Genomic DNA, 27130 nt, shown 5'->3' on the forward strand with positions numbered 1-27130 from the left:
ATAGTCCCTACACTGAGCCATATGTGAGCTGAGACACCATGGGTGAGCGGATATGTTCTTCTTGGCACTGTTCATGCTCCAAAATATATATGTTACAATTATGCAAGGAAAGAGTTACACAAGCGAGCAAAGGAGCTTTTTTTTTATTGGCTTTTTTATTTTATTTTTTAAAAGCTTTGAACCTTTATTTTATAATTTTTATGAAATGTGTTTATTGTATGTATAATAATAGTGTCACTCTTTTGTACTTTCAGAGAGAAAATATAAATGTGTGTCAAATCCCAGTATTTACATTATAAAGCCCGGTCAGCACAGTACCTCCATGTAAAGCAACAAACCATTAAGAATTACAAGCTGATTTCTATAAACAGAGTCGTTCAATAACAGAAACTCATTGACTGTTTTGACATATTTATCTCTGTAAGTGATTTACCTATAAGTAGGAATGATGGTGCATTAGTGTAATGGGCATTGTGCTTGTATTGTGCTTCCTTTGCACCGAGCATGCAAATATTTAAGGTTACTTTGGGTTTTACACTAAATATTCCCCACCCAATACTGTATGATGAAACAAAAACATATGGGGCTTATGAAAGAACATTTACTATCAGATGGCACAGAGTTTAATGCAATGAACACTGAGCCTGATTCAGGACTAGTCACTAGGCTGCATATACTCGCAGCCTAGCGAACAGGAAAATGGCCGCCTTCCATCCTCCCTGGTGCCCGAATCTCCTCGCTAGCATGTGACGGGATGTTTATGTGAGCACATCCGTCGCATGCGGCTAAACGGGAGAGAAATCATTTGATGGTTGATGACCATTGAATGATTTTTCTCCCGGTAATAAAAGTCAGTCTAGACCACCATAGATCTTTACCCTCCCCAAAACACTGGTTATAATATGAAACAATCCTATTTTCAAAACACGACGGGTCATAAAGGTCTGAAAACACTTTGGCCATTAAGTAGTTAAAATTTTTTGGTACTCTTTACCTAGAAGGGCGCCCATCGCGGCCATCGCGGGCATCGCATGCACTAAAAAATCGGGTGCGATGCGACCGACGCGATGCCCGCGATTTCCCATAGGGAACAATGTTAAATGTCCCAATTGACCCGATTTTCCTGTTCAATGTCTCAATTGCCCCGATTTTTCCATAGGAAACAATGTTAAATGGGCCACAGAGGCCAAATAGGCACCCTGAAGTGTGAAATGGCCCCCACAATTGTTAACGCCACCCCACGATCAACGTCAACCCAAAGCGTGGCGAGCGCAGCGAGCCCGCAAGGGGCGGCGGTACGCGTCCTATGACCTTTTCAAACCCCCACTATGCACGTCGGCTAGGAGTTGAGAATAGAAAGTGTGGCAAGCGCAGCGAGCCACCGAGCCCGAAGCGTGGCGAGCGGCCGCGGACACCTTCACAGGTATACGCGTCCCCTCGCGGGCTTCACAGCTGTCCGCGTCCGCTCGCCACTCTTCGGGCTCGGTGGCTCGCTGCGCTCGCCACACTTTCTATTCTCAACTCCACGCCGACGTGGATAGTGGGGGTATGAAAAGGTCGTAGGACGCGTACCGCCACCCCTCGCGGGCTCGCTGCGCTCGCCACGCTTTGGGTTCACGTTGATCGTGGGGTGGCGTTAACAATTGTGGGGGCCATTTCACACTTCAGGGTGCCTATTTGGCCTCTTTGGGCCATTTAACATTATTTCCTATGGAAAAATCGGGTCAACTGAGACATTGAACAGGAAAATCTGGTCAATTGGGACATTTAACATTGTTCCCTATGGGAAATCGCGGGCATCGCGTCGGTCGCATCGCACCCGATTTTTTAGTGCATGCGATGGCCGCGATTTTTTACTAACGATGCCCACGATCAAAATCGTGGGCGCCCTTCTAGGTAAAGAGTACAAATTTTTTAATTTTATATATATATATATATATATATATATATATAGACCAAAGTGAGACCGCACTCGCACTTAATTAGAGACAGCTTTAGGGGTGTTCAAAAGAGGAAACATGTGAACCATGCCCCTCAATTACAATCCAATTATCCCTCCACGGATTGGGGGGATTTGAACACTCTCCTTGGAAATAAATAAAATCACTGGTTTTGTGTAAAAATAGCACAATCTTGCAATTTATTTCAGCATGTTAATTCTCATCTAGCCCCGACGTTTCGGTCCATGTTTAGACCTTTATCAAGGAGCTTTTGCGATGAGTCATCAGCGTTTACATATGGCTAACGCCTCAGCCCTGGAGAAGACAGGATCAGTCTTCTCCAGCACACTTTACTTGCCCATAATACCGACAGCCATCACCTTTGCCTCTGGGATCCGTCCTCTCAGTAGAACTGATGCTCCCAGTAAGATCTATGTTGCAACAAATGTGTTTTACCAAAGTATGCATGGACAGCTATTACGGATCACTAATGCCCAATATGGCCACCAGTCACAAAGTACGGGCCGCATCATGGAGCAGAACTGGAAGACAAAAATGCTGGAGGGTCCCTTTCCACGCCACTTCTCCGGTATATAAATTATTCTTATGACACCTTTAGAAATATATCCCATAATGCTGTCTACTTTTTACTTTTATGATGTTCACCTTGTGCTGGTAATATCTCTGGATGACTGTGTCCTTTTAAATGTGCCACAAGCAGTTGTGTAGCTGCTAGTCCCAGTCCAGACGTTTTACAATCAGTCACGGTTACAAAGTTACAGAGAACTCTGGACTCTGTTCAAAAGATTTTAGTGTAATTTAGGAGAGATATGTTCTCTGGGAATCAATGACAGATGGGAATTCAAGTAATGGACCTACCAAATTGCTTATCAGAGATGAGGCAATAACTTTCCTATAATCATGTTTATTCCATTAGTAAACACAGCAATGTGGAGATGAAAAAATGGGTGGTTTACAACAAAATTATTACATTGTATCTGGACACAGACGCACAGTGTTAGACATGATTGGTGGGATGTAATGCCGCCTGATTTCAGCGGCAGGGTGGGATGCTGAACGGGATACGGTCATTAGGTCTACACCAACTAGGTCGACAAGCATTGGGTCGACACCACTAGGTCGACAGGCAGCAAGGTCGACATGGGTTTAGGTCGACATGGGTCAAGGTCGACAGGTCATTAGGTCGACACAAGCATTAGGTTGACATGGGCTAGGTCCAGGGCCATCTTAACAGCAGTGTGGGCCCCTGGGCAAAGCAATGCACTGGGGCCCTTACCCATTCTCCCCTCCTAGGGGTGGGGGGGTGCTATCAGCAGCAGCAGCTTTGATGTCCCACAGGTGGCAGGGGGTGCTCTATCTTCTGCTAAATACTCCTTTACTGCCCAGGTGGTGGGAGGGAGAACACTAATGTGTGGAAGGGGGCACTGAGCTGAATGAAGGGTCCCTTGTAAATTACTTGCAGGGAGGTTGGGGGTGTTTTATACGCAGGCAAGGGTTGGATAATGGAGAGGGCTTAATATTCGTCATTTTCCGGTGGAAGGGCAGCTTGTATGACTGCAGATATCGCCATTATCTGGAAATAGATTTCTTAGCCTTCAATAGTATAAAAACCTAGAGTCCCAACTTTCAGGATGTGCTGGGAACTTGGGGATCAGAGATCAGGAGCCAGAGCAATCCATTGACAAAAATATAAAACTGTACACCAGATGTTTGGAGCTGGAGCAGGGACCGGCTACTGGAAGGCTGATATCTCTGGTTCTGGCCATGATAGAGACAAGCCACTAGGGGAGAGTCCCAGCTTTTGGAATATACTCTAGAAAAACTCTAAGTCAGAGAGAACCTGAGAAATATGACTGGGAAGTGCAATTAACAGGTCAGATGTGGACTGCTGCTTTGAAGTTGGATATCTCCAGATCCCTCCAGGATCCTCAGCTATCAGCATTTAGGGGCCTTATACACCTGGGGCCCCTGGGCAAGTGCCCATTAAGCCCATACGAAAAGACGGCCCTGGCTAGGTCAAAAGGTTGACATTGGGTTTTTCTGTTTTTTGGGAGAATAAGATAGTGTGCCAAGCGTAGCGAGGCACCGTGCTTGAAGCATTGCGAGCGTTGCGAGGGGATGTGGTGCACTTCAAACTGTGTCCGTGTCGACATTCGGGTAAAAAAACTGTGAAAAACTCCATGTCGACGGTTTGACTGTCGACATTGCCCATGTCAACATAATTCTTGTGTCGACCTAATGTCCTGTCGACCTAGACCCATGTTGACCTAGTGGTGTCGACACAATGCTTGTCGACCTAGTTGGTGTAGACCTAAGAACCCACATCCTGCTGAACTCAGAAGTTTTTTAAAGGCAATCCAAACCATGCCATGTAAGTGACTGCCCCTCTGTCATCTCAAACAGCCGCTGAAATCAGGCAGCATTACTTGCCGCCTAATATCTGTTATAGTAGTTACTTAAGTTGGCTGTTTGTTATATACACTTTATTAACTCTCTATTTGCTGAACTGTAAATATTTGTGCTCAAATAGACACAAGTAGTGTGTCAGCTGTCAACCCCAAGGGGAATTGGCCTGCCGCACCCTGTAAATGTCCTATCTATCTATAAGGTGTGCACAAATGTTGCGGCGTTGTATCTAATCACAGTGGGTTAATGTGTTTGCCAATAGATGACGTAGCATTTTTACCACATCAGAATCAGTATCAGTTTTATTGGCCAGGTATACTTGCGTATACTAGGAATTTGTTTTTAGTTTGCTGTGCAGCAGCCAGGTGGGTAACAAGTAAAAAGCATACAGTATAAACCAGGGTTGCCGACTTTCAAAAAATCCTCTCCGGGAGAAGCCCGGAGAGGAATCTTGCAGTACGCGTTTTGGGGGGCGGGGCTTAACTGTGACGTCATTAAGCCCCGTCCCTATTACAACAAATAGCCCAAATAACAGTTATCCATGGAGGGGGCGGGGCTAAAATGTCACGATTGTGCCATTTTAGCTCCGCCCCCTCCCCTGAGACCCGTGGATTGCGGCATATAAATGCCGCGATCGGGGGGCTCAGTGGGGGTCCCCCTGATTCCGGGAGGGTTGCCCACCCTTCCGGGGGCCGGGAGGAAGGACCCGATTTTCGGGAGACTCCCGCAAATTCCGGGAGGGTCGGCAACCCTGGTATAAACAATAAACAATATAAACAGGTGGGGGAACATGTACAGTCATATAGAAAGTTATTCCAAGGGGACACCGTGTTAGATTATGTGCAAAGGATTATGGCGCGACTAGATAGTGAGGTGCACATGTTTATTGGCTTCATTTCAGTTTCTTCATTCCTGGAAAGTTTTTTTGTGTGGTCTGATGCATGGTGGATTCCTCCAGTTCAGTACAAAGACCTTGTTGAAAATTGTTGGAGGTCAGGGAGTGCCAAGAGGGAAGGGGGTGGTAAAGAAAAGGGGGAGCTGAGGGGGAAGAGGTGAGGAACACATGAAGTGCGGCGGGCAGAGAAGGTTTTAGTAGGGAGGAAATGGAACACATACAGTACTGTAGAATGTTGAATGTTTCTGTCTTGAGACTGCACGTATTCACTGTAGATGGTGACCACACTGCACTCCCATACCCCGTACTTTCCCACCTCTGAAATATTTTTGAGGGCAACCAGCCACCCCCTTGCTCCCCGATGTTCTAGCATCTATGACAGTATTACAATCTGTACAGTATGTTTGTTCTTAAATGACATGCATCGCTTACAGATAATTGTAAAAACAATAAGCAGCAAAGAATTTATACTTTTTTGTCATGTGGCTTAAACAAAGATAGTGTGCATTAGTATCTTATTATTACATTGAATAAGAATCATTAAGCATCTCCTCTGAAAGACATCACTAGCCAATTTTAGCTAACGATGCAAAAAGGGACAATGGCCAAAAAAGTTTATCAGTTGATCCCAGGACAAAGTAATTATAAATAAATATAATGCATGCATTAAGCTTCAAGTCCAATGTATTATTATCTCTTGACTACATTTTTTTCAGCTTTTCAGTGATGATAACCACCTTTTCCGTGTTACTTTTACACTGCTATAATATTGAATACTCATGAGTCATGAAGAATGCAAAGGTTTTTGGCCGTGTAAGATGACAGTTTCTAGGCTTGTACTTATAAAACCATGATTTATCTCTACAAGTGCGCATCATAAATAACAACTCCGGTGACTTGATCTCAGCTGGGAGGACGCAGAATGAAATTTGGTTATTTTTTAAACAAGTCAATTTTTACACATATTTGGAAGACATAAATTTCAGTGTGGAACTCTTTTAGTATTAGTGTCCAGTTATAAAAGTAACCTACAGTATGTAATGTGGGAATGTACTAAATAGTTTCATTTAGTTAATATGGAAATTTTTCATTTTTTGTTCTCTGGTCCCTACAAGTTGTTGGAAAAGCAGAGGCAGCCAGATAACTTGTTCTCTCCATTTTTCTCCAACAAAAAATCTAGGATTATTCTCACAGCCTTGCCTAGTGATGACACAAAGGAGTTCAAACTATCACTGTGCAATGAGGTGCATTGTGAATACCAGTGCAGGGAATGCACAAGAAAACCAGTCCCAGCGAGTTGCAGCATTATGTAATGCCCATAGGTGCCAGAATATTCAGGGGTAGGGGGGTGGATTTTGGGGGATGAAACAGAGCCCCAAACTTTTTAGAAGGTTCAAAATCCTCAGTCATGGGGCCCAGTATGGCTGCCATTTAGGCTTGCCAACTGCAGTGTTGTTAGAGATAATCCCCTTCCAACTGCACTTGCTCAAATTACTCCCTCCCCACAGCCCTCCTCCACCTTCCTCCAGGGCCTTCCTCTAGCCTGCATATATATATATATGGATTCAGTGGGACTAACACCCGGTGCACTAATTACTCCTCTCCACGTGACTGTCTGGGAGCCGAGTGACCCGTCCGTAAACGGGCGCTTCTGTGATGCCACCTGGCTTCTGGACAGTCGCGTTGAGAGGAGCCATTCATGCACCGGGTGTTAGTCCCACTGAATCTATATATGTAATTATTGTTCTTTGTGTATATTATGTCTTGATAAAAAGTTTAGACGCCTGAAATGTCGATATCAGCACCTGCTCGTCTGGGTCTCCAGTTTTTTCTGCTGCTGTGATTTATTGGAAGTTGCGAGTGCCTCTTGCTACAGTGTCTATTATATTCCTATGCAAAGGAGAGAGTGCACCGGGCAAGTTGTGTTTTTGGTGTGAGTGCCGGACAATATTCCTCTGTAATATATTCTGCGCATTGTACCTACACAGAGCCAAGGCAACACTAAGATTTATCACAAACCTTCTCTGCTTTTATTTTTCATCATATTTGCCTTGCACTTGCGGACACAAGTGGAGGTATGTCAGAACAGGAACCGGTTCCAGACTTTAAAGAATTAACCCTTCCAATAGGGGAGGCATTGGTTCTTACTGATTCTGAGCAAATATTGGGGTATATTTATTAAGATCAGTGAAGTGATAAAGTGCCTGGTACTTTACTACCGGCCAATCAGCTCCTACCCATCAATTTTCAAACCCAGCTTGTAACTTCACAGTTCAGAGCTGATTTGCCGGTGATAAAGTACCAGCCACATTATCACTTAACCGAGCTTAATAAATCTGCCCCTCTGTTTGTCGACCAATTAAAAGATGTGGAAGCTGCCGACACAGTAGGAGACACAGCTCATACACCTAAGGAAACGTGAGCTCGATTTCTACCTGCACGGGGTCACATTATCTGGTTATTTAAGAGAAAAATAAATCCGCCAGGGTTACAGGATTAAGAACATTCCCACATTTGCCAGGTCAAACCCGGAGTTTTGCCGACGTTGGACAGCAGTCCTTAACAAGTGTTCGTATGATTTGATTCTGCTTGTTGTGGAAGAATCCAAGAGGGCGTTGGATCCTGACACTTTTAAAACAGCCCCTTTAGCCAATATTGGGTGAGTTTTTTGGGGGGCAGGGCTCCCTAAAAACTACCCCACCACTATCTTTCCCGGGGCCGGGCAACGCTGCTGAGCACTACATCAGCCGCTGGCCGGCCCTGCCCCGGCAAGCACTACATCAGCCGGGGGGAAGGAGGCGGGGCCGGGCAGCCGGGCAGCGGCTGAGATCAAAAAGATATCCAGGGATACAACCATTAATTATAATGCATAGTGGGAGGTCCAGTAGGATAAATATAAGCCAAGGGCCCAGGGAATGTTGGAGATAGGATACTATAGTTTACAGATAGGGCCAGACTCTCCCTTCCCGCCAGCATGCCAGATTGCAGTATCTGGCGGCTACTGTCGGAGGGTGGGCCGCTTGACATGGATGTGCAAGCATCTCACACGCTTGCGCATCCATAGCGGACATGCGCACCCCCTCCACCAACTCGCGATGGCTCATGTGTGGTATAACAAAGCAGCACTTCTCTGGTAAGCGCTCTTCCTTGTAGATAAGTCAATATGATGCTCTCTATTTTATATTAGTGATCTCTGTATCATATAGAGGTCTATAGGATAGTCTCCTTAAGTAACATAAAATATATACTACAATTCTGTGTGGTTCTTAAAGGTAAACCATTGCAAAAGCTATTGTTTATTTAACAAATTACTACAGCTCATATAATGGAAATTGATTATCTTTCTGCTCAGAAATGTGTGTAGTTGGCTTAAGGCCCCCATACATCAGAAAGACATTGCACCCAATCATACAATCTCAATGGATTGTATGCAGATTGCGTGCCCATCGTGTCATACACTGCTGGCCACGGGAGATTGGAGGATTGGTCCTCTGATCTGACGTGCTGCATATCAGATCAGTTGGAATTGGGAGCAGATTGCATGTGCTTTTAAGCACATGCAATTTGTCTTTAGATGGCTCATACAACCAGAGTCATGTGACCAGTGGCATAAGTTCTTCCAAGTTGCCCAGAGGCAAGATAAATATTGGTGCCCCCCCAACACACACATACACACCACCTTATATAAATATATGTATGCTATATGTATATGTATGCTATGCTAAATATATATATGTTATGGATATTATGTTTAGAATAAAGAGAGTGGGGCAGCTATGGTCCTGCTAGGACGAGGAGACAGCCACAGAAGCGATATCAACGGCTTTCAATTAACTGATTCAAACTCACAGGGGAGGAGAGGTGACCTCTTGGGAGCAGAAGCCCGGCGGCAGATGACTCCATTGCCTCCCAGAGTTCTGCCACTGCATGTGACACTCCCTCCCTGACTAACAGAGAAGAGAGGTGCTGCTTCTGGGCGGCCCGTGGCAGTGAAGATGCTGGGAGCCGCAGATGTATCCAGCGGCAGATGGAAAAAGAGATGAAGAGAGCAGTGGACGTCCTTTTGCACAATTCTGTCACTATTCTGAAAACAGTTTTCAGAGGATTGCTGAATTTGGGCTATTTAATAATGGCATAACACAGCAGATGTGAGCAGATTGGTAGTTGCTGGCAACCTGTAAAAAAACCAAAACAGGATTTTTGGTACTCCAATCCTTTTGATCCTAGTAGGCCAGCCCCTATTTAAATGATGCTTCAATCATACTACCATGCAGCAGATGGATTGTATGACGGATTGTATGACAGACTGTGAGTATATTGTGTGTCCAAAAACCACCAAGGACTGGGGGGGTATACACATGGAGCGATTTCAGACCCATTTCTAAGCGATTGTTAGAAATGGAGCACTGATCGCTCCACGTGTATGGCCTGCAGTGATGGACCACGCATCACTATGGCCCACAGGGATGGACAGTGCTAGACAGATGGCGGGGCTTTGCCTACAACAATAGGCAAAACCCCATACAGTATGATCGTACTTAAGCCCATCACTGAGCACCGATGTGCCGAGTCCGAGGTGCCCCGTGTGTACAGGGCTTTAGTAAAAAGAATAAAAAGAGAATAAAATGTGTGCACAGTACAGTATACTGTATTTTACTCCCAATACCAACCTCACAGGGCCGCACATTGATATTGCAAGACATCTAACACTGTGTGATTTTGCCTAACTTTCCTTTTGATTTTGACTAGTTTAAATTGTAAGAAAAGTTAAGCCATATTGCACCACGTGTATGCCGCTTAAGAACAAGACATGTCAATGTATTGTCTACTTGCTAGATCAATCATTCTCACTTCTGTCCTGAGACAGACATTGAAAGACATGCATTATTATTTATATGTATTGATCCAAAATCTTTGAGACCACATGCATTATTCAAACAGATATGAGTATTAATAACAGCACCATATAGATAAGGATAATGATTGGCAGAAATTACGGTCTTTGTACACTCAGCATTTCAGTTGTTTGCATGTTTATTTTTACATCTGTTTTTCTTTAACTATTTATTTAAACTGTTACTTTTTATTGGTAATGTCTACTGAGAAAGAAAATATCATTCTAAATAAATTATAGAGGTTGAAGTTGATGCTGCAATTCCAACAATAATTAACATTATTTAATAATATATCTATCTATTAATACCTTTTTTAATATACTTATGTAATGGTTCCATACTATTGGGAATATAGTACAGGTCGAGTATCCTGTATCCGGGCATCCATTATCCGAATTATTCCAAAAACCGTGGTTTTTGGAATCATTCGAATTTTTTTTTTTTTTCCCTAACCTCTTTTCATACTTACCAAGTCCCAGGGCTTCCACAGCAGGCCTCCGGCATCTTCTCCAGGGTCTCCAGCGGTCCCAGGAATGCATTGCGCGAGTGTGGGCGCGCGCCAGTGACGTCACCGGTGCGCACGCACACCCGCGCAATGCATTCCTGGGACCGCTGGAGACCCAGAGAAGATGCCGTAGGCCTGCTGTGGACGCCCGGGGACTGCGTGGACGCCGAGGGACCACCGGACACCATCAGGGGACAGGTAAGTATGGCAAAAAAAAAGTATTCCAAAAACCGAAAAATTCCCCTATCCGGAATGCTTGTGGTCCCGAGCATTTCGGATAGGGGATACTCAACCTGTAGTAACAGAAAAACAAAGAGGTATAAAGGCCTTGTTACAAGCTTACAAACACACATATATATGTATGGAGAGAGTGAGAGAGAGAGAGAGAGAGAGAGAGAGAGAGAGAGAGAATAGATATAGGGTGCGCTTAGTAGTGTCTACCACCTTTTACACAATTCAGCGGTAGACCAATCAATTTAAACATTTATTAAAATGTATTCAGACATAGGTTTCATTAATTCAGTTTTTCCACGATGGAATGATACCCAACGCGTTTCCTCATAAATTACTTCATCAGGGGGAACTCTAAACCAAGAATATAGGTTTTAAAGCTAAACTTTAAATGGTATCTCTCTTAATGATGATTTTAGTGCAGATGAGAAAAAACTTTTTTCCAGCAGGAAAAAACAAATTCAAATAGTTACATTTTCCAACAAATAATGGGCAATGACCTGCACCAGTAGCTTGTCTCATAAGCCTCCATAGTCTGAAGTATTCTTACGTTGGAGCTTGGCAATACACATCCGTTTTGGTTGTGTTTATATATTAACTATATAGAGAAGTAGGCATTTGATACACAATGAAAAGTGCTTTATATAGTATTGCAAATGTCCAGCCAGATACAGGGCCGGTGCTAGGGTGTTTGGCGCCCCCCTGCAAACTAAAAATTTGCCCCCTCCTACAAATGGGAGAGGCAGTGTGCAACCCTGAGGAGAAGCAGTGGGTAACACTCAGTAGATGACAGGCAAAAATCATAATGGGGAGAGGCAATGGGTGACACCCAATAGTTGGTGACACTGGGGAGAGATAGTAAGTGACATGGAGAGTGAGAAAGGAAGGAGTGGGTGATATGGAGAGAAGCAAAGTGTGATGAGGAGAGGCAGATGGTGACAGGGAGCTGCAGTGGGTGACAACCATAGAGTAAAAGTGAGATACACAGGGGGACAGGGAGAGGCAGAAGGTGCCTGTCACCCTATCTAAGTAGAGATAAGGTGACAGGCAATAGGAAGAGAGGCTGGAACAAACAACGGATGGCTAGAAAGGCTGATGCACACCAAAGGTGTTCAGAAAGACCCTCTATCTGTGGGCAGAGCCTGGTGAGGATATACTGTACAGATCCAGTAGTCTGGTGTATACAGTATGGACAGAAAGGCTAGAACAAAGAAAAGGGAAGAGATGATGGTGCAGGGAGGAAAAAGGAAAAATGCTGGCATAGGTGAGAAAAGGACTGAAAGGTGACGGCTGTGGATCGTTTGGTCTACAACAACTAGGTCGTCAAGCATTGAGTCAACACCACTAGGTCGACATGGGTCAAGGTCGACATGGGTCAAGGTCGACATGACATTAGGTCGGCATGGGGTTTTTCAGTTTTTTACCCGAATGTCGACACAGTCAACATGGACACAGTTTGAAGTGCACCACATCCCCTCGCATCGCTCGCTTCACTAGCCATGCTTTGGGCACAGTGCCTCGCTATGCTCAGCACACTATTTTATTCTCCCACCATGCCCTAGTGGATGGTAGGGCATGAAATCCTGCCTGTCGGCACATGTCGGCTCAAAAAACTGAAAAACCCAAAGTCGACCTAATGCTTGTGTTGACCTAATGTCATGTTGACCTAGACCCATGTCGACCTTGCTGCATTTTGACCTAGTGGTGTCGACCCAATGCTTGTTGACCTAGTTGTTGTAGACCTAATGACCAAGGGCATTATTCTGATCGGTGCATACTTTCCCGATTTCCTACGGAGCGGTCCGCACGCCACGCTGTGCGGTGGCGTGCGGACATCGTCCGTAGAAACGCCCACCGGTCCTCCGCATTCGGACGGACTCACTCTTTAAGAACAGGGCGTGTGTACGGACGACATACAAACCTTGCGTGTGTGGTGGACACGTACAGATTCTTGCACGGTCTTGCAGCGTAAGCACGGTCTTACCGCGTTAGAACGGACGGAAAGCTGGCCGTACGCACCGATGCAGAGTATTTTCGCTAAACACAACACTATTTTTCAGAGCACACACAGCGATCACATGACCCACTTAGGCAATTAGGCAACCTCATTAAAAAGGGATTGTTATCTATTTGAATCAATTAAATTCTAATATATACTGAACCACATTACTACTACATTCATTACACACATTAACCCTTACAGCATGTGAACCTAACATACATCTATATACAGTATTTACATTTTGCTTATTGAAAAGATTATAAACAAGTTACACATATACTTTTCCATTTTAAAAAAACACACAGACAACTTCGAACTGTAATAAACAATTTATTTACATTACAAAACTGAGTTTAAACCCCCCCAAAAAATAAAAATTAAATAGCGCCATCCAGGAGCCAGTCAAATTCCGCCAGGACCTGGCGCATGTGGCCTTGTATACGTAAGAGGGCCCCACGGAGACCCTCTTGTGCTTGGGCTGGCTCATCTGTGGACAAATCAAAAATGGTAAAATTACTAATGATATTCATGCATACATTTAACATAGTCATACCTAAATTTGAAACATGCACCGTGACAGGTGTATGTGTGTATATATATATATATATATATATATATATATATATATATGTATATAGACACATATATAACTATATATATGACACATACATCTATACATACATACATGCATACATACTACATGGAAAGCCTGTTTTTTCCCCTCTACCCTTTACTCTGTAGAACACCTCACAGTCATAGTGCTCCTTCTGAATCCAAACCCACTCATGACTAAGCTCTGAGAAGCATGTCACGCGCTGCACCAATCCCAATTCAGCAAACAAAGTTCAGTGTCTGTTATATGATGGAGCGTGGCATGGGAGTAAGTCAACTCTCAGGAATGCTCAGTACATTTGTGCAATCAAGCATGGCTTGCCTGCTGATGGTCTGCTCCAGAAATCATTGTCATAATGCCAGTTAGGTGAAGCTGCAGCACTAACCCACTCCCATGCACAAAATCATTACTAAGACCAAATCAACACACAATTATGGTGCCAAACATACATGCAGCCCGCAGGGGGTGGTTAGCTAGAGAAGGGCCCAGGGGCACTGACCACTTGTTACTCCATTATAAGCCACGCCTGTCCATACTCCATTTGTGTCATACTTAATCTAGTTTAGAAAGATCAATCACCAGTAAACTCTACTCACCTATATGAGGCTACAGATTGTATGCTTGCAGCAGGGACATGTAACCCTTACATGAGCAAGTCATCCCATTCTTCCAGGATACAGATTAACTACACTGGTTCATTGACACTTAAAATCGACCTGAAAGCCATCCCCACAACCTGTGTCATTAATATGTGTCCTGGATGAAAGGGATGGTTTGCCCACCCTATCTAACCCCTAAGTGTGTCTGTTGCTACCCAGTTTGTTTTATCACTTTATAGTATTGTAAAAAACAATTGAATCACCAGTGCTACATAGCAAATAGAAGATGACAAACGGAATAATGATTCTTTATGTATACATACCAATTTCTGGTGCCTGCACCACCTCACAGGCCTCCTCTTCTTCTGTGGCCTCCTCATGTGGCACCTCCGCCTCTTCTGCCACCTCGTCCTCCAATGCCACCACCTCCTCCTCCACTTCCTCCCTTTCCTCTTCCTCCACTTCCTCCCTTTCCTCTTCCTCCACTTCCTCTGCCACCCCTTCTTCAATGGCAACCTCCTCGGCCATTACTTCCTCCGCCTCCTCCTGGGCCTGGGAAGCCTCTGATTCTGCTCGGGTCTGTCTTGCTCGTTCCCGTGCTGTGTTTGTGAAAAAACAAAAAAGTGCCAATTAGGGGTCATTTGTATTAAGCCTTATCAAGCTATAAATGCAAAGGTTATAAGTAGAGATAAATGTACAGACAATCACCTCCTTAGTGGCTTTTACAAAACACAGCCTGTAACATGGCAGGTATGCTGTGACATTTGGGCCATTGTAAGCATCACAAGCATTAATCCTCACCAATAACATATTTTATGACCATTACAGAGTGTCAAACAGGAAGTAGCACACATATAGTGTATGCCATGTTTAACTCATGATCAGGCTGGTGACCTTATTGCCTTAAATAATGTCATGTAAGCAATCATGTACAAATGGCCATTTAATGTATAAACACTCACATCTCGCAATCCTGGCCCTGATTTGCTGGAGCAAATCCGGCTGGCGACGCCTCAAGTCTGACCACCGCCGCTCCAGCTGTGCGATGGTCCGCCGCGTATATGCGCCGGCGGGCCACCACATAGGCATTCCGCTTCTGCCGATTGGTTATAAAGGGCCCTACACGGCCAAGCCTGGTCTCCATAACGGCGACCAGTGTCCTTAGCTCTGCTGCAGAAAAAGGGGCTGCTCTGCCATGGCACAAATTAAGCGATCATGTCCTGTCATTGGTTTATCAGAGTGATATTTGGTATTAACTTTATTGTTCATTTTGACAGTAACAGCGTGTATGTGCCAGAACAGACGGCTAACCCATTGCATCGCAAACCCACACTTGCTGTACCTTTGCATAGTTTAGCAGACCATCCCATTACTTACTATCTCCTAAACAGACAGTGTAAAATAAGATGGAAACCCATTATATATAATCAATGACATTCACCAAACATGGGTATAAGCAACATGTGAAATAGTCTGCATCACTAGCCACTTAAACATAACTCAACAAGGTACTAAACAGCTAGTTGATAGTGCAAGCTATGCAGCAGAAACTTTGCAAATAGTGCCAGACCTTTTCCTAATATTAGGCCATGGTGCCATGTGTGCACTTACCTTCTACTGGCCCACACTAGAGAGGTGGAATGAAAAGTAGCTAGCATCAAGGCTGAATTTGGAGACCTTTCACATGTGATTTGGATGCTAGCACTGATTACTTGTGCCTAAGTGGTGGACTGGATTTACATATGGAATGGGTATTGTCATTTGTACTACATACCAAACAAGTGCTCAGTACAGATGTACATTCACATATACATTTCATGTCTGACCTCAGTTTTTATTTGGTCATTGGTGTAAAAATCTGCATTTACCTACTAAATCAGACTTACTAAGTTTGCCAGGTTTTTTTTTTTTTTAATTCCCCAGCTAGGGGCGTGGCCTATGCGCCACACGGTTGACGCGGCCGTACGGAACGCGGTCGTATGGAACGCAGGGTGTCGCTGATGTACGCCAATTACAGAAATAGTATATAAAGGTGTGTTAGACAAATGCAATGTGGTTGCACACATGTCTGCATCTCTATCTGAAGAAGAGCAGGAGTGGCAGGACCTATTTGCCCGCATGGACTCCAGCACCACCTATGTCCCCATCAACCCAGACCAGCCATTGGGGGAAGAGCAGCCAGATGGGCCATCTACATCAGGCCAATCGGTCACTGGCCCATCTTCAGCCTCAGCAGAAGCATTGGGAACACAGCAGGTGGCTTCCCAACAGATTAGCCTGGCCAGCACTTCGAGTACAGCGACAGGTGGCCGTGGCAGTGGCCGTGGCGGTGGCAGTGGTCGTGGCCGAAATAGGGCAACAGAGGAACCAACCACCAGAAACATGGCATTCGAAGCACAGGAGCTTGCCATCCTGGTGCCCTGCGCACGGGATTGGATCGAGTGTCCACAGGACCGGTTGACACACACAAGGAGATGGAAGATCTGGGAGGACATAACGGCGGAGATTAATGCGGTGGCTCCACAAGTTCGTGAGACGGAGCACGTTAAGAAGAGGCAAGTTCATGTGTGTTACATTTGAGCAGTACAAGACCAGTAATGTTTACATTAGATATTAGATGGAGTTGGTCAATGGGCGGTCACGTTGCTTGGAGGCACAGACATGTTTGCCATGTCATTGAATTGATAGTTATTGTAGGGTGAGTGTGAGTGTATCTTCTAAGGGTTGTTTTTCAAATTTAATATAATCTAAGTTTGGTGTCACGAGGCACATGTTTTATTATGGTGCAGATTGCAATGGGTGCTACAGCAAACATGAGGAGTGACATGTATTAATATGTAAACTTTGATTGCAGGTGGCACGACTTCAAAACGAACCTCAAGAAGAAACCTCTGGGGCTGGCCCCATGCCATCAAAGCTGCAGCTCACCCCCCTGGAAGAGATGGCAGAGTGCTGCATTGCAGTCGAGGAGGTCCGGGGGGTGAGCACCATGGACAGCGAGGCCCCAGCGGAAGTCATGGCTTCTTTGCTTGAAGGTAATTATTTGCCATGCCATAAGTAGCTGGTTCAAATTTTGCATGGAATGTGTTGTAATTGTATTTTTCTCTTTCACCAGCATCCCCACCGCTTGGTCAAGAATCTCTTGAGGAGGTTGAGGAGTCTGTGCCACCTGCCACCAGTACCAGGCCCCTGCAGCAGCAGCCACTGACCGCGGCTGAATTGGCCACGTGGGGGCAGGTGCTTGGCAATATTCAGCAGCAGGGAGAGTCGGCATCAGAGCGGGTGCGTAGGACCGAGGTGGTGTTGCAGGGTTTGGTCAGCAGCCAGCAGACTATCGCTGGGAGCCTGCAGGCTATTGCTGAGGCCCAGCAGGCCATGGCTGGCACCCAGCAGTCAATTGCTGCTAAGAAAAGGGAAGACACGCACTAGGCGAGTCGAGCAGCGCTTAACACAATGAATACTACCAATGGTAAAAATTGTAACAATTTTACTGTTAAAAATGCACATAAATAATACAATAATGCAAATAAACAAAAGGAAATTAGGTAGGGAATTAAACGTAAATTGGAATTAATGTAACCAATATTAAAAGGATAAAATTGAAGAATATGAATGAGTCCTCGCCTCAATGGACACAACTGTAGAATATATGGTTCACTTATTGAAGGTCGGGTAAGTGCACATTACCAGAGTGAACAATGATGTCCCACGAAAATTGTAGCAAGACTGGGAATCCTCACGATGTAGGTGGCTAGGTAGAGTAGCCACTGGAGGAAACAGGTGAATTCGGATGGAATCAGTCCTCTTATTGAACAGCGAGAGAAGATGGTAATTCTTGGTCTCAAATCGCCGGAGGATCCAATACGAAATACCCAGTCGGTGTAGCTATGGTAGGTTATGGCTTCCGTGTAAAATAGAAACTCACACTGGTATGGATGTTGTAACCAGGAGTTGCTAACCACGGTGTCCGCCGTTTGAAAAAACCACAATGGGAAATGGAGATGGTAGCGTTCACATATAGTATAGTTGTCCACGGTAAAGTCCAGAGGCTGAGGAGAAGCACCTAACGCGTTTCACTGCGTCCTGCAGCTTTATCAAAGGTGTGGGGACCTGGTTACCAGGTACAGGTATATATACCCCTACTAATGGGGGGAGTCAGTACACCTGTGGAATACACTGATAATTTTATTTCATAAACTATAATAAGAATTGATATGAAAAAGGGAAGGCAGACATACATCCTAATTAAAAACTAAAAACATTTAGTATAACATGAAAAAACCCAATGGAAATCCATAAAAAGGAGTTTTATTTATAATAATGATTCCGGTCACGTGACCAGAGCCAGATCACGTGATCGGGAGAGTGACAGCATAGTAGGAAGAAATACATCTTTAAATCATCATGCAGAAAAGATCTCACTCTGCTAAGAGCGAGATGGTGTAGCGCATTATAGTCAGAGGGAAGTATATAGAGTTAAATACCACAGAACTCAAGCATAAGCGTAATTTCAGACGGTGGAACGCATATGCGTTCCACCCATAGAGGCGGATAACCTCCGCTTCCATTCCGGAAGTAATACATACGTCAGTGCGCTCTCTACATGTAAGGAGGACGTCAGCGCTATCACACCGGAGATGTAACTATGGTGATAGTTAGATTGTATACGGCTGGAGACGTAGCTGGAAGCAATAGGAGGTCACATGACCCTGCGTCATACATTAACGTTAACGGAACTGACTAACTCACATGTAATGGAGCGCACATGCGTTCCAAAATAATGTCACATGATTCTAAACATTTTTTCATAGAATAATATTTAGAGGGAACGAATGTTTTGCAACTGGTCTTATACAATAAGATTATTATTTGGATATTTTAAAATATTTTGCTAAGTGATACTTAGGATAGGGGGAGAGGGGGGGAGGGGGGAGGGGGAGAAGGGGACAACGGGAAAAAAAATTGAATAAATGACACAATGGTTGTAGGGTACATAACAACGAAAGACATAGCTTATGGTGTCCAAATATTGTAGAGTTACTTAGATAGATATAAAATATATTTATTTATTTTATTGTAGCTCTCATCTAGGGAAATTTATTTTGGCATTGCCACATTATACATATTTTTCATCTATTTTTATCAAAAAAAGAGAGACCCTATCAGGGAAATGTCAAAAAATATATATGAAAAAATATATATATATCTTGTATGTGTATAGAGAAATGGTTCCTCCTCACATATAGATGGAAAAATAATAATGATGGTGTAAATCATTATACTGTGGTATGGTAAAGTATTTTATATATACCCATTATTTCATTTGGAACTATAGCAGCTAGAGAATTCAAATAATGAAAAAATAAGAGAAGACATATATATATGTTTGGTATAACTAAATTACCCTAAAGGACAATATTAAGTTCCATTGCCTCGTTTAAACCCCTTGGAAAGAGGCAGTCCATTTTAAAGGTCCAGAAAATTTCCTGTCTACATAAAGTTCGGAACCTATCCCCACCCCTTTTTGTGGGTGGGATATGTTCCAGTCCTGTTAATTTCAGATGTTTAGGATCTTTTTCATGGTATTCGGAAAAATGTCTAGAGACACTATGTAGTAGAGAACCCTTGAGGATATTGCGGCGATGTTCGAGGAACCTAGTCCTCAAGGGCCGTGTGGTTCTGCCCACATATTTTAGATTACAAGGACAGGTGAGAAGATAGATGGAAAACGATGTATTACAGTTAATAAATCCTTTTATATTGATTTTCTCTGTGGGTGTATTTATTACAATCAATTTATTGGTTATAAAGTTACATGTAATACATTGGTTGCCACCACACTTGTAACACCCCAGGGGTTTTGTTGGAAGCCAATCTGAAGAGGTTTTGGAAGTTGTTTTGGGATCTTTCAAGCAACTGGGGGCCAAAAGGTTCTTTAGCGATTTATTTTTTCTGAAGATGAAAGAAGGTTGGGGGGGTAACAACTCTCTTAATAGGGGATCCTGTTTTAGTATCGAGTGATTTTTTCTTATAATTTTTTGTATATCCTGATAGTTTCTATTAAACGTGGAAATAAATGAGATCTGATTTTCTCTTGTCGGAAGGGATTTTTTTGGGCGTTTGTCACAAAGGAGGGCGTTTCTATCTTTTTCTCTGCTATATTTATAAGCTTCCTGAACTAATTGGGACGGATATCCACAATCTTGGAAAGCAGTAATTAAATCCTTAGCTTGTTTATCGAAGGATACCAATTCGGAACAGTTCCGTCTGAGTCTTAGCATCTGTCCCTTGGGGATATTTTTCACCCAAGGGGGGTAATGGGCACTTTTAAAGTTTAAATAGGAGTTGGTGTTAATAGATTTTTGATAGTTGCTAGTTTGTATTGAGCCATTAGTGCTCACCAAAGTAAGATCAAGAAAATTAATTGTGTGGGGGTGAGAATCAAAAGTGAATTTAAGATTAAAGGAATTAGAATTTAAATGTGAAACAAAATTAGTGATAGATGTGAGGTCCCCATCCCAAATGAAAAACAAATCATCTATATAACGGCCATAGAGGACCAGATTCGCGCCAAAGGGGGAATCCCAAATCAGTTGGTCCTCGACCTCCCCCATGTATAGATTGGCATAACTTGGCGCGAATCTGGTCCCCATGGCCGTTCCCATCACCTGTAAATAAAAAGTGTCTTGAAAAAGAAAATAATTGTGTTTCAGAATGAAGGAAATAGAATCTGTAAGAAACCGCTGTAACTCCACCGTCAGATCACCATCCTCCCTCAATCTTTTTATTATAGTCTTGACACCCAGTTCATGTGGTATATTAGAGTAAAGACTCTCCACATCAAGGGTTAGAAAGTGATATGTCTCTCTCCAAGTGATATCTTTAATTAGGTTCAAAAAATGTGTAGAGTCACGGATGTGTGATCTGAGGGCGGTCACTCTGGATTGTAAATGGGAATCAACAAATTGGGAAAGGTTGGAAGTGAGTGATTGGACACCAGAAATAATAGGACGACCAGGAGGTGAAGTGAGGTGTTTATGAATTTTGGGGAGGTGATAGAAAATAGGGACCAAAGGGTGAGGATTAAATAAAAAGTAATACTCATTTTTAGTAATAGTAGAATCTAAAATGGCTTGATCAAGGAAAATTTTCAACTCCGAAATATACTTTTGAGTGGGATTACTAGATAATTGGGCATAAAAAGAAGGATTAGATAATTGTCGAAGTGCTTCATCTATGTAGCACATTCTATCCTGAATGACGATCCCTCCGCCCTTATCGGCCTCCCTGAAGACTATGGAAGTGTCACCAGTGAGACCGATAAGGGCTTTCTTCTCCCATGTTGTGAGATTGTCTCTAAATTTAATTTTGGATTTTTGTTTCTCAATAGAGCAAAGTGATTTAAAATCCTCAAGTGTTGTCTTATAAAAAGACTCGATACTAGTCCCCTTCGCCTTTATGGGGTAAAAATCAGATTTATTTCTTAGTTTTGATTTATCTATGTCGAAGATTTTTTTGGGGGAGTTGTTACTCTCCATCCATAATTCGGCCAATGTGTCCAATGAGGTTTGGTCACCACTGTCAAGGAGAATGGGAAATCCAGGGTCATAGTCTTTACAAGATTTTTGGGAGGCAAAATATCTTTGTCTACACAATGTGCGGATATATCTATTGAGCTCAACAAAGAGTGTAAAAATGTTGGCATCCGTGGAAGGTGAAAATTTTAAACCTTTTTGTAACAATCTAGACTCCGCTTCATTAAGCTTTCTCGAGGAGATATTAAAGATATTAGTGATAGGTTTTTTTTAAATTAGTTTCTTGCGTTGAACCCTCTTTCCTCCTCTTGCTCCTCTATGCTTGAATGGCGCCTTTTCTTTGGTGTGCCGCCCCCCTGGTATTTTCCCATTTCTCTGTATTGGCGGGGTCCTAAAAAATGATCTATATTAGAGTTTTTTGAAGTTCTATTTGTGGGGTCCTTGGGTCTGGCTCCTGATGCTTGGTGAATATATTCAGAATTGGTATTTGATCCCTGATAGGGTCTTTTTTGGGAATTTCTCGTATCCTGTGGGGTATTTTTTGATTTGTTAGAGTATTTTTCCCTGTACTGGGGTGAATCATATACCCTAATCTCGCTTATTTTTTCAGATTGTCTTCTATTATCATAGTATCTATTCTTATTATAATTACTGTATGTCCGATTATTGGATCTTAATTGATTAGAGTTCCTATGTTTGAGTCTATAGTTCCGAACATTATTCGATTGATAGTCTGTAAGGTCTCTCTGAAATTTTTTGCATTTATTATCTATAACCTCTTGTTCGAACTTCATAAGTCTTTCCATAACTCTAGTATCTTTTTCTTTGAATTCTCTCGTTTGGTTAAAGGGCTCTAATTTGGTCTTTATACATTCGGAACTATAGACTCAAACATAGGAACTCTAATCAATTAAGATCCAATAATCGGACATACAGTAATTATAATATCTCCTCGAGAAAGCTTAATGAAGCGGAGTCTAGATTGTTACAAAAAGGTTTAAAATTTTCACCTTCCACGGATGCCAACATTTTTACACTCTTTGTTGAGCTCAATAGATATATCCGCACATTGTGTAGACAAAGATATTTTGCCTCCCAAAAATCTTGTAAAGACTATGACCCTGGATTTCCCATTCTCCTTGACAGTGGTGACCAAACCTCATTGGACACATTGGCCGAATTATGGATGGAGAGTAACAACTCCCCCAAAAAAATCTTCGACATAGATAAATCAAAACTAAGAAATAAATCTGATTTTTACCCCATAAAGGCGAAGGGGACTAGTATCGAGTCTTTTTATAAGACAACACTTGAGGATTTTAAATCACTTTGCTCTATTGAGAAACAAAAATCCAAAATTAAATTTAGAGACAATCTCACAACATGGGAGAAGAAAGCCCTTATCGGTCTCACTGGTGACACTTCCATAGTCTTCAGGGAGGCCGATAAGGGCGGAGGGATCGTCATTCAGGATAGAATGTGCTACATAGATGAAGCACTTCGACAATTATCTAATCCTTCTTTTTATGCCCAATTATCTAGTAATCCCACTCAAAAGTATATTTCGGAGTTGAAAATTTTCCTTGATCAAGCCATTTTAGATTCTACTATTACTAAAAATGAGTATTACTTTTTATTTAATCCTCACCCTTTGGTCCCTATTTTCTATCACCTCCCCAAAATTCATAAACACCTCACTTCACCTCCTGGTCGTCCTATTATTTCTGGTGTCCAATCACTCACTTCCAACCTTTCCCAATTTGTTGATTCCCATTTACAATCCAGAGTGACCGCCCTCAGATCACACATCCGTGACTCTACACATTTTTTGAACCTAATTAAAGATATCACTTGGAGAGAGACATATCACTTTCTAACCCTTGATGTGGAGAGTCTTTACTCTAATATACCACATGAACTGGGTGTCAAGACTATAATAAAAAGATTGAGGGAGGATGGTGATCTGACGGTGGAGTTACAGCGGTTTCTTACAGATTCTATTTCCTTCATTCTGAAACACAATTATTTTCTTTTTCAAGACACTTTTTATTTACAGGTGATGGGAACGGCCATGGGGACCAGATTCGCGCCAAGTTATGCCAATCTATACATGGGGGAGGTCGAGGACCAACTGATTTGGGATTCCCCCTTTGGCGCGAATCTGGTCCTCTATGGCCGTTATATAGATGATTTGTTTTTCATTTGGGATGGGGACCTCACATCTATCACTAATTTTGTTTCACATTTAAATTCTAATTCCTTTAATCTTAAATTCACTTTTGATTCTCACCCCCACACAATTAATTTTCTTGATCTTACTTTGGTGAGCACTAATGGCTCAATACAAACTAGCAACTATCAAAAATCTATTAACACCAACTCCTATTTAAACTTTAAAAGTGCCCATTACCCCCCTTGGGTGAAAAATATCCCCAAGGGACAGATGCTAAGACTCAGACGGAACTGTTCCGAATTGGTATCCTTCGATAAACAAGCTAAGGATTTAATTACTGCTTTCCAAGATTGTGGATATCCGTCCCAATTAGTTCAGGAAGCTTATAAATATAGCAGAGAAAAAGATAGAAACGCCCTCCTTTGTGACAAACGCCCAAAAAAATCCCTTCCGACAAGAGAAAATCAGATCTCATTTATTTCCACGTTTAATAGAAACTATCAGGATATACAAAAAATTATAAGAAAAAATCACTCGATACTAAAACAGGATCCCCTATTAAGAGAGTTGTTACCAACCCCAACCTTCTTTCATCTTCAGAAAAAATAAATCGCTAAAGAACCTTTTGGCCCCCAGTTGCTTGAAAGATCCCAAAACAACTTCCAAAACCTCTTCAGATTGGCTTCCAACAAAACCCCTGGGGTGTTACAAGTGTGGTGGCAACCAATGTATTACATGTAACTTTATAACCAATAAATTGATTGTAATAAATACACCCACAGAGAAAATCAATATAAAAGGATTTATTAACTGTAATACATCGTTTTCCATCTATCTTCTCACCTGTCCTTGTAATCTAAAATATGTGGGCAGAACCACACGGCCCTTGAGGACTAGGTTCCTCGAACATCGCCGCAATATCCTCAAGGGTTCTCTACTACATAGTGTCTCTAGACATTTTTCCGAATACCATGAAAAAGATCCTAAACATCTGAAATTAACAGGACTGGAACATATCCCACCCACAAAAAGGGGTGGGGATAGGTTCCGAACTTTATGTAGACAGGAAATTTTCTGGACCTTTAAAATGGACTGCCTCTTTCCAAGGGGTTTAAACGAGGCAATGGAACTTAATATTGTCCTTTAGGGTAATTTAGTTATACCAAACATATATATATGTCTTCTCTTATTTTTTCATTATTTGAATTCTCTAGCTGCTATAGTTCCAAATGAAATAATGGGTATATATAAAATACTTTACCATACCACAGTATAATGATTTACACCATCATTATTATTTTTCCATCTATATGTGAGGAGGAACCATTTCTCTATACACATACAAGATATATATATATTTTTTCATATATATTTTTTGACATTTCCCTGATAGGGTCTCTCTTTTTTTGATAAAAATAGATGAAAAATATGTATAATGTGGCAATGCCAAAATAAATTTCCCTAGATGAGAGCTACAATAAAATAAATAAATATATTTTATATCTATCTAAGTAACTCTACAATATTTGGACACCATAAGCTATGTCTTTCGTTGTTATGTACCCTACAACCATTGTGTCATTTATTCAATTTTTTTTCCCGTTGTCCCCTTCTCCCCCTCCCCCCCTCCCCCCCTCTCCCCCTCTCCTAAGTATCACTTAGCAAAATATTTTAAAATATCCAAATAATAATCTTATTGTATAAGACCAGTTGCAAAACATTCGTTCCCTCTAAATATTATTCTATGAAAAAATGTTTAGAATCATGTGACATTATTTTGGAACGCATGTGCGCTCCATTACATGTGAGTTAGTCAGTTCCGTTAACGTTAATGTATGACGCAGGGTCATGTGACCTCCTATTGCTTCCAGCTATGTCTCCAGCCGTATACAATCTAACTATCACCATAGTTACATCTCCGGTGTGATAGCGCTGACGTCCTCCTTACATGTAGAGAGCGCACTGACGTATGTATTACTTCCGGAATGGAAGCGGAGGTTATCCGCCTCTATGGGTGGAACGCATATGCGTTCCACCGTCTGAAATTACGCTTATGCTTGAGTTCTGTGGTATTTAACTCTATATACTTCCCTCTGACTATAATGCGCTACACCATCTCGCTCTTGGCAGAGTGAGATCTTTTCTGCATGATGATTTAAAGATGTATTTCTTCCTACTATGCTGTCACTCTCCCGATCACGTGATCTGGCTCTGGTCACGTGACCGGAATCATTATTATAAATAAAACTCCTTTTTATGGATTTCCATTGGGTTTTTTCATGTTATACTAAATGTTTTTAGTTTTTAATTAGGATGTATGTCTGCCTTCCCTTTTTCATATCAATTCTTATTATAGTTTATGAAATAAAATTATCAGTGTATTCCACAGGTGTACTGACTCCCCCCATTAGTAGGGGTATATATACCTGTACCTGGTAACCAGGTCCCCACACCTTTGATAAAGCTGCAGGACGCAGTGAAACGCGTTAGGTGCTTCTCCTCAGCCTCTGGACTTTACCGTGGACAACTATACTATATGTGAACGCTACCATCTCCATTTCCCATTGTGGTTTTTTCAAACGGCCGACACCGTGGTTAGCAACTCCTGGTTACAACATCCATACCAGTGTGAGTTTCTATTTTACACGGAAGCCATAACCCACCATAGCTACACCGACTGGGTATTTCGTATTGGATCCTCCGGCGATTTGAGACCAAGAATTACCATCTTCTCTCGCTGTTCAATAAGAGGACTGATTCCATCCGAATTCACCTGGTTCCTCCAGTGGCTACTCTACCTAGCCACCTACATCGTGAGGATTCCCAGTCTTGCTACAATTTTCGTGGGACATCATTGTTCACTCTGGTAATGTGCACTTACCCGACCTTCAATAAGTGAACCATATATTCTACAGTTGTGTCCATTGAGGCGAGGACTCATTCATATTCTTCAATTTTATCCTTTTAATATTGGTTACATTAATTCCAATTTACGTTTAATTCCCTACCTAATTTCCTTTTGTTTATTTGCATTATTGTATTATTTATGTGCATTTTTAACAGTAAAATTGTTACAATTTTTACCATTGGTAGTATTCATTGTGTTAAGCGCTGCTCGACTCGCCTAGTGCGTGTCTTCCCTTTTTTTCTTCCAAAAGTGGGGAGTGACTACCCCCACACCTGAGCAGCTGCTTCAATTGAAGGATCAGCTCTATACCAGGCGCCTGATTATTCCTTGTGAATAACCTTTTTTGTCAATTGCTGCTAGCCTGCAGGTGCTGTCTGATCAAGCCCTGCGGCAAAATGACCTCCTCC

General features: G+C 42.5%; 1 protein-coding gene across 1 annotated transcript; it reads right to left on the reverse strand.

Annotated features, from left to right (window-relative positions):
* Positions 1–13259: 13259 nt before the first annotated feature.
* LOC146076038 (uncharacterized) lies at positions 13260–26740 on the reverse strand. The gene is made up of 4 exons (XM_083185831.1): positions 26697–26740; positions 21417–21685; positions 14431–14706; positions 13260–13382 (listed from the first exon to the last, which is right to left on the reverse strand). The coding sequence occupies exons 1-4, from the start codon at positions 26738–26740 to the stop codon at positions 13273–13275; spliced, it is 699 nt and encodes a 232-aa protein (XP_083041957.1). The 3' UTR covers positions 13260–13272.
* Between the last annotated feature and the right edge of the window lie 390 nt (positions 26741–27130).

Source organism: Crinia signifera, chromosome 1 (genome assembly GCF_055691185.1).
Source record: "Crinia signifera chromosome 1, ASM5569118v1, whole genome shotgun sequence".
In the NCBI taxonomy this organism is placed as follows: Eukaryota; Metazoa; Chordata; class Amphibia; order Anura; family Myobatrachidae; genus Crinia; species Crinia signifera.

What these genes read in the sequence shown, in the direction of transcription:
- LOC146076038 (XM_083185831.1), bottom strand. Translation starts at nt 26,740, where the DNA reads ATGGACACAACTGTAGAATATATGGTTCACTTATTGAAGGTCGG. An exon ending in GTTCACTTATTGAAGGTCGG is followed by an intron (nt 21,686 to 26,696) that starts GTAAGTGCACAT and finishes TCTCCTTGACAG; the next exon opens with TGGTGACCAAACCTCATTGG. An exon ending in GGTGCAGGCACCAGAAATTG is followed by an intron (nt 13,383 to 14,430) that starts GTATGTATACAT and finishes ATTTGTCCACAG; the next exon opens with ATGAGCCAGCCCAAGCACAA.